This window comes from Tetrao urogallus (assembly GCF_951394365.1).
Source record: "Tetrao urogallus genome assembly, chromosome: 4".
In the NCBI taxonomy this organism is placed as follows: Eukaryota; Metazoa; Chordata; class Aves; order Galliformes; family Phasianidae; genus Tetrao; species Tetrao urogallus.
In genome coordinates this window covers 64,961,846-64,970,709 of record NC_136817.1, presented here as the reverse complement: position 1 = coordinate 64,970,709, position 8,864 = coordinate 64,961,846, and the positions used below count along the sequence as shown (strand labels likewise).

General features: G+C 33.5%; 1 protein-coding gene across 1 annotated transcript; it reads right to left on the bottom strand.

The window, feature by feature from the left end:
* Positions 1-538: 538 nt before the first annotated feature.
* On the bottom strand, positions 539-4,329 carry LOC306946024 (transmembrane emp24 domain-containing protein 11-like; the record flags this gene model as incomplete). Its single annotated transcript, XM_079534944.1, has 5 exons — positions 539-688; positions 1,579-1,725; positions 2,449-2,574; positions 3,310-3,410; positions 4,200-4,329. 5 exons carry the CDS (start codon positions 4,327-4,329, stop codon positions 539-541), a joined length of 654 nt encoding a protein of 217 aa, XP_079391070.1.
* Positions 4,330-8,864: the final 4,535 nt, after the last annotated feature.

Below are 8,864 nucleotides of genomic sequence, written 5' to 3'. Positions count from 1 at the left end.
TGTCATGTAAATCTTTCAATACTTTAAAGAAAAATAATCACAATTATACCTGAGGAAAAGTTGGTATTGTGTTCAGTTCAAGATGCTCTCACCACAAGAGAGATAATTGTTTGTCTTCCTACTAAGTCAATCAGAGCTGAAACACTGATCTGTTCAAGACAGTAAAGAACAATATTACTAAACAAGTAGAGAATTTTGAAGTATTTGGAAATATCTTATTTAGATTTCTCTTTTAAATTTAACAATCCTGAATTGAGCTTGAATGCTGCCTTAGACATTTCGTCTTTCTTCTAGATTTATCTTCATATCTGTAGAGGAAAAGGAATTGATAGAAGGTGAGATTCAAGGTGAGATTCAAGGATTAAAACTTAAGAGAAGGCCAGATACATATAAATGGAGAAAAGAGAGTTAGAGTAAAAACTCTAGTAGAAGATGAGTCAAGCTTGAGAGTTTTATACAGTGTATTTTCTCAAAGATAACAGGGTTTCTTTGGATTTTAGGCATTAGGTAGCAAGGAAATTTTGCATCTTTGTAAAACTTAAACAAGCTTCTTAGCTATAAAGAAATCTCTGAGAGATTTGATCTGCCAGATTCCAATGGAGACAAGGATTAATGTTTGTACAACAGCCCACCACAATATATTTCTGTTGGTTTGTTCACTTGTCTTCCGAAATTTTTCTTCACGTTCCTGAAGAAAAAAAGAAAAAAACATAATTATTACATACCAACTCTGCATGTTACATACTACTATCCTATTAACTAGACATACACCCCTCTTCTGCATAGTAGTAAGCGCATTTGGTTGGGGTTTTTATTTTTTTTGTATAGAGAAAAATGAACATTTCTTCTTATTCATATGTTGTCCTACGTACAAATAAAAGCTAAGAAGCAAACACACTTCTGTTCTGAAGCAGAAAGGCAATGTTTCCCTTGTTGCTAAAATACGTATTGTTATTTTGATACAATGATATATACTTATGTCCCATAAATACATGCTTAAGACTTCAGGTTTGCAGTCACTCCACATTGCAGTCAAGAAACTATTTGCAGCCGAATTTGTTTTGTTAGGGAACTAGCTGATAAATTGTAAACACAGTCTGATTGCCCGCATGTAGAAAAATGAAGATAATGGGTGCAGTCTTGTTTGAAGGAGAGCCTTATTTGTAATGAAATGAGAATATATAAATCACATTCAGTCGTTTCCTTAGCCATTGCAGTAAAGTTTACACACAAAGACCAGCATGGAAACAACATCTGGCAACATCATCCGCAATGGTACCTGCTACCTGCTCCACCGCTGTCATTGGCTCTGGCCATGAAAACTATGTTTGGAAATTCCTTCTTTAAAACGACACCTGCTGTTATAACCATGAATTCATAGTGATTAATTAGTTTTTATATTATTCTTTACAGTTTAGAAATATTTTGTAAGGCAATGTGGGATTTTTTTTTTATTTTTTTTTTTTTATGGCTTACCAAAACATAATACTGCAATTAAATAATAAACCTCACATTACTTAATAATTAATAAACCATTACAAAGTATTCCTTAATATTTATATTAAGGAACACACATACTCTTTCATAGTTTTGTTCTTTGGATATGTGATGAATTTGCTCAAGAAGATGTTCCATTTCAACATTAACTTTATTCACTTTGTCTTTGGCTTGAACAACAGCTTCATCCAGGAAATGTTCTCCAATTCTAATGTCCAAATGGATACGCTGAGAACAAAAAAAAATATTCCCATTACTGTGTCTTCTTGATTTCATAATTCCTTAAAAACATCAGACAATTTCCCCTTAAGCTCATTACAGAAAAATAGTTCTAAATGCTTATGGAAATTCTTCCTAAAGTAAGAATCAGATGGAATATGTAAAGTGTTTCTTAATTTCATTTTAAAATTAACTACGCAAATGTTAAATGTTCCCTAATTATTTAGGGCACTGTTTTATACTAGTACTGCTTTAACCATTATGAAAATATTTTCTATTCTCTGCTCAAATTAGTTTTTAAATTTTTTCTGAAATAATTCAAGCTAAAATAGTGAAGCCATGCAATAGCATTAAATAAGTAGTCTTGTGATAGTGCTTGTGTTAGTTGGTCTGACATATTGATCTTTCTGAATCCAAACTGTTGTTGTTATTGATCAAAATCCTTCCACTTCAAAGCACTGTGTAAACATTAAATCAATTTATAGTTATTAGTCTTACTTCTTTAATCTTAAATTAGAAATCAGAATTGTCTTTTCATCTTTTCATATTCATAATTATAAATATTTCATCTCCAATAACAAGGAAATGTTGAATTATAAATATTTCATCTCCAGTAACGAGGAAATGTTGAATTTTCTACTAGAAATTAAACTTCTCATCCATTTTATAAGCCCTGCAGTTTGTATACAACCAATACTATTACAACGAAGAATATTTAAGAAGTACACCTACCAGTTTACTTCCTGCAAATGCCACAAGTCTCGTGGAGTTTGATTGCAAACAGATAACATGCTCCCCAGATAGATAGGATGTAAATGAAAATGTTGCTGTTGGCCCATAAAGTTTTGACAAAATTACCTGTAATTTAGATACAGTATGTTTTGGATATGTACAGTATAGATATTAATAAAATAACAAAAAGCAGCATTCTGAAATGAATGTAAAAATTACTCAATTAAACCTCCTGAAAACACTGAATTTATCTGAGAGAGTAATAAAGAATTTAATTTCACAGTAAACATTGAAATGCTATGAATATCTGTAAGGTACAAAACGTAATGGTCTCTCAAGCATTTCAAGTTTGAAAACTAAGACCTTGTTTAGGCATAGCGTTAGTTGCCCTTTGTTGAAAAAGCTCAGGAGCTCATGGCAACAGAAGCAGTTGCTATGCATGATGGATTCATGCAGCCTAGTAATCTGGTCTTTTATAGTTTGTTTTATTATTAGCCTTCCTGTCTGCTGCTCAAATACCACTTTGCTTCATTAGTAAATTTCCATTATTTTATAATCTAGCCTGTTTTCTCAGTTGTAGCTTACTAGTCTTTATGACATAGTTTTGCAATTCTGGTAGACATGCAAAAAATTGTCCACAAAACTACGAAAGATTCCATATGTTTTTTCAAATATGCCATTTCTATTTATTCTGATAACAATCACGAGGTGCTTATGCATTTCAACATCAAAATACTGAGCTGGCTGATGGATTATGGATTCACTTTATCCTCAAAACATCAGTATTTTTTGATAGTTTTGTCTGCCAGTATCAGAAGTCAATACACGAATCACACAGAAACATTCATTAAGAATATTTACCTCAGAGGTAGGAGTTAGAACAGTCACAAACATTCCTAAACCAGGAGCAGAGTCAAGAAAGTCATGTTTATGCATATCCCACTTCTGTACTTTGTAATTCCCTGAATAAAAACACAGATAAAAATCTGTTAAATAAAACATAGCTTAATATTAAACATCCTTATTGCTTTTTCCAGCAACAATATAAAGACAAATGATTAGCAATAAAATAATACATGTATTTCATGTACTTACAAATGAAACTGCTCAGGAGGCATTTCATAGCAGCATGAAGTGCAATGAATTTTTACTACACTAGGAAATCTTAGAATACTAGGCAAAAGACTGATTAACAAGTGATACTTTTTTATTACTTCTAATGCTCTGGCAAGATCAGCATCCAGAGGACAAACTGAGACCACCAGAAGAGAAAGTATACTGTTTTCAAATCACATTTTTTTAATTGTCTTTCATATTTATCACATTATTTGCAAAAACTATTATATATTCATTTTGACTATCACCTTTCAATCTTACACTCCACGTGCTGTACATGCATTTACTATATTTGTGGTATCCCAGATTGAATAGAACTTCAGTACATCTTGAACTGTTTTTTTCCAAAACACTGCTAATTAAAAAATTCTAGTATGAATGGGTCATAACATATTGTGAAGAATTTTTTCTATGTTGGGTCACTTAAGCTCTCTGGAAAACATTTTCTATATAATCTACATGCCAAATATATGAGGACATGGTGGCTAGTCACTGTTGTAAGGACTTGTAGTGTGCCCTCTTTCTTATCACTGTAGTTTTACCATATTCATTAGTCACATCTTTTTCTGTTAAATTACAAACTAATTCTATTACTGCATAGGTTAGATCACCATATAGCAAAGACAGGTACCTACCAGTTACCAGTGTGTCACTGGGAACATCTTCAATTACACATTTCTCTTCTCTTTCTCCACTATGAAAATACAAAGCAAGTGAAAAAGAAATCCAAAAGCTCATAAGAAATCCAATTAATTGGCTTTTCATTATTTTTATGTATCCCAGTTGTTTATGTATCACTGCTTTTGAAGATAACTGCAGAAGTATGTAGCCCTGTGGTTTTTCCTCATTTGCTGCTTATCAGTGTGTGTGTTTGAAAGAGAGAAAAAGCTATGAGAAAATGCAGCTGGTGGTTACACATTTATAAATAACCGCAGCGTGTTCTGTAGAATGAGATAACAAGAAAACTTGTAAAATCTTTATTATTTCCCAGCAACTAGATTAAATTTTTATTTTATACACATACAGTAGTATGAAACTTGGAAGCATCTCTCAAGTACTTGAGACTGTTTCTCTATTAGCAACCGCATTGGCTATCTCTTTCCATAAAATGCTCAATGTAAACTTACATTTCTGATTCCTCTCCAGTGATAATGTGCTTTAAAATTTCACTACTCTGTTATTTCAGAATCTTGTAATTTGTAACCTAAATCATCATCATTGCAATATCCGTACATAAATCATAGCGACTACATAAAAAGGCTGAAAGAAATAGAAAGTGAAGAACCGGAACAAAAAATGAATTTGAAACAATAATGATTATGGTATAAAAGGAAAAAATATTGAATTAACACTTTATCTAAATAAGATTATTTACTTAACTGTTTTTTTCTTGGATACTGCATAATAAATTCTCTGAATAAAGTTGTATTGTAAATCGAGTAGTTATTGAGATTTTTATTAATATCCTTTGTACCATTACAAACTAAACAATCTATATGGCTGATGACAAACTCAGTTACTACTCAAAGTGAGAGAACATGTGGGTGTTTCACAGCACAAAGTACCCACTTTTGGGGTAATTTTCAGTTGGGAGGACCCCATTTTGAATTCAGTTTTCCATTCAGAAGATCCTTGTACTCCTTCTTCTACTGATATATAAATCACATCTCATGGCCATCAGATCCTGAACAGCCTCAAGAGTGAAGTTAGGACTTCATTACTACTTTAGCATTTATCCATCAGAATAAATTTCTGATGGAAATTCTGTTCTGATGGATTCAGAACAAATAAGAACAGATTGTTTAGAATCTGATTGCATAACTGGATTCTCCAGAACAGGGAGTTCTTGACTGACATGCACCTGCATAAATTCTCATGCCTTTCTGCACCTGCTAAAAGAACATGTTTGGCTTCAGATTGTGAACTACTTAAGCAAGCACCCTTTTAGCTTTTTATTGACATGAGATCTCTAAAAAAAAATGTTCCAGTGCCAGAACAAAAGCAAGACGTACAAGGGGACATCATTTGATCCTTTACTCTATCTAAACACATTGAAGACAGGCATTTCCATACTTCAGGCTAGCATATGCTATCATAGTAGGGCTGATGGACTTCAATCAAACAAGGATAAATCTGTCTCCAGGCAACCAGGTGCTGTGCATTATATGAAGAGCTTTTTATTTCAGTCATTTAGAGTACCTGTAAATTATCATGGACAAAATTTCTTTCACACATCATATCCTATTAAACAGGATTCAGCTGATTTCAAGAGTGAAATTTTCTGAGTGCATTAGATACTGTCATGGAATAGTCTGAGTTATTTTATAGGTTGCATCAGGTTTAATGTTCCCATAGTACTCCAATTAATTACCTGGTATTGGCAGTATCCAGCACTGATATTTTTCATTATTAGCAAGTGTCATATCTTTTGTTCATACCCTTTTGCTATGCTGGGGACAGTCCTCATAGTGATGAGAAAGGCTGGCCTACACCTTCCCTCCTGTTCTAGAAGTTAGGAACTCACTAGTATCTGTGATTGTGCTTCACTTCTGCAGCATGGCTAGAACACTGGAGTTGTTTTGCAGTGAAGCCAAGACCACCCATCCCCATACTGATATTTAACAGAGGACACACACACTCCCCAAGGAGCCATCCCAGTCCTTTTGGACTATCTGGCAGAACTAAATGTATAGTCCATTAAGGCTCACACAGCCAGCATTTACACAACAGTATGTGGGAGATCTTTTCAGTTCACCAATCACTTTAGTCCCTCATCTATCCTCACTTATCTAGAAATGTACTTTTACTAAGTCAGTAAGCACCAAGTCTCTGGATGTCTGCAGAAAAGCAAAGCAACATCCCACAAAAAAAACCAAAAAACAAAAACAAAAAAAAACAAACACGCAGAAATGTAGACAGCTTCAGATGGCATTGCTACTCATCAGAAAACAGAAAAAGTTTCCATATGTTCACAACCAAATGTCCTACAGTAGTGGACAAGCTGTACTCAGTAGTGAGGTACCCTATTGCACTGTGGGTACTGAATTTGGTGTCCACGTGTTTTGTAGAACCACACTTTAAGTCAGCAGTGACTTTTTTGCTGCTACACTTACCTTTAACCATATCTTCCGTTGCTGCAAGAATGCCTGCCCAGATAGCAAACATGATTTTTCCTACGTAACATTATTGCTTAAAAAAAACCTGTACTTTGAAATCCATTTTAAGTTTATTCCCTAAGCGTTTTCTGAGATTAGTTTAACCCAGAAATTAATTTACCTATTTCCCTCCCTTTATCTTATGTGTTTAGGACCATATTATCTTGGCTGCCAGCCATCAGTAACACTGCACATAAGGGTAAAGTAAGAAAGAGATTCTCTCTGTTTCTTCATTGTCTCAGAACTGTGAAGATAAATCTAAAGCTGTGCTCAAAGTAAAAGTAACGAAGCAATCCCACACAGGGATCACATATCCCACTAATCAGTTTAATAAAAATACATTATGAGAAATGTGTTCTATCATGAGAAATATTCTTCAGTAGAACTCACTGTATCCAATCTTGTGAAGAAATGTCCTCGTCCCCGGTATTTCTAACACTGAAATGTGTTGTCTTATTATATATTTACTTCCTTTTCTATTCTATCTTCTCCCAGAAAAACTTTTGGCATCAGGAATTTGAGTAAATGCTGGGACTACTCCAGTATTGCATCATATCCTACAAGGCTGAAATCCTCTATTCACATAGACAACTACAGATGCAGATATTTTCTGCCAGTCTTATGTATTTTTTTCTGGACATGCAAAGAACCAAAACGCCAGTGTTTAGAGAACTTCTAGAAAAATACTACTAAGAATACCTTGCACTTCAGCAAAACCTTGTGGGAGTTCAGTCTACAAGCAGTTGATGTGTCAGTTTGAATTCAGTTTCTGTTCTCAGAGCATATTTCAGTATATGCTTCTGTATTCTTAGATGGAGATAATTGTTTAACTATGCAGTAAATAAGTTTAACAGAAAATATTAAATAAGGAAAAATTAATATACAAAGAAGATAGAAACTGGAAAAGGAGAAAGTAACTAGAGGCAAAATATACAAATTATATTTTGTTAACACTCTTTCTATTAGAGAATGGACATAGGGGACCATGAAGAAAATAGGTAGGTATAATTAAAAAATAGTGACATAATTTTGACAACATGCCCATGGGAACCTGAAGAATGTAAGATGTAGAAACTCCTATTTTTAGCTCTAACAACTGTGCATTCATCAGCATTTCAGGACCAACTTAGATTAGCCTGATAATGTTTCAAATTCCCTTGGGTCTTTGTAAGATTTATCTCCTGTAAAAACATACAGAGAACTTTTTACATGTTTCTGCTCCACAAAGAATACAGGGTGCTCTTGTGGTTGAAATATTCCAAAATGAACCTATGCAACCCACTGTCTCCTATTCAATACTTTAGTTTTAGTGTGTTTGTAGAACTGCAATGTGCTGTAAAAGTTTTGTGAGTTGACTGTAAATATCTCCTATGAACAGTCTTATTTCAAAATTCGTTTCTTTGTTGGTTGTCACAATTCTTTATGGGATACGGATCATCTTAATTTTATAATAAACATTTATATGAGCATTAAAGCTTGCCATCTGGAGTGGTTTCTGACATACTGTGTTTTGTTAGATATGCGTATACCTCTGCCTTAGACAATATTAGAACCTCATTAAGTTTTCTCTTTGCAAAGCTTAGGATGACACAAACAGCAACAAACACATTTAAAGAAACATGGACACATTTACTGCGTACACAGAGAGAATTATATAATTTCTATTACAGCCAACAGTGTTAATGTCTTAACAACTATTTTTCAGACAGTTGCCTCATTAGGGGCACACAATAGGCATCGATCAGGTCTGAAATCTCAGTTAAGCTTTTAAAGTTAAGTTCAGAGTTTTTCTACTGCTATCCAAACTTCTGTTTCTTTCTAGTAATTTTGTGGGCTGAGTGTCCTCGTGGTAGATATTCTTCTCACTTTTGAAGGGGGGAAAAAAAAGACATTTTCATGTATTCATAAGTCTCAAGATGAGTTTACTCAATCATGTTATTGTCTTAGCCACACTGCAAAAATCTGGTCACTCTGATTTATAGAAGTAGTTTCTGAAGAAAGGCAAGTAAAACATGTTTAGAAAGACAACAAAATAGCCAATAAATATACATAATTTAGAGAGAAAAAAATTAATTTCTAGGTATAAATAGTTGTAAATCAACAAATTACAGTATTTAAGAATGTTATTAGTTAAGATTATTTGAC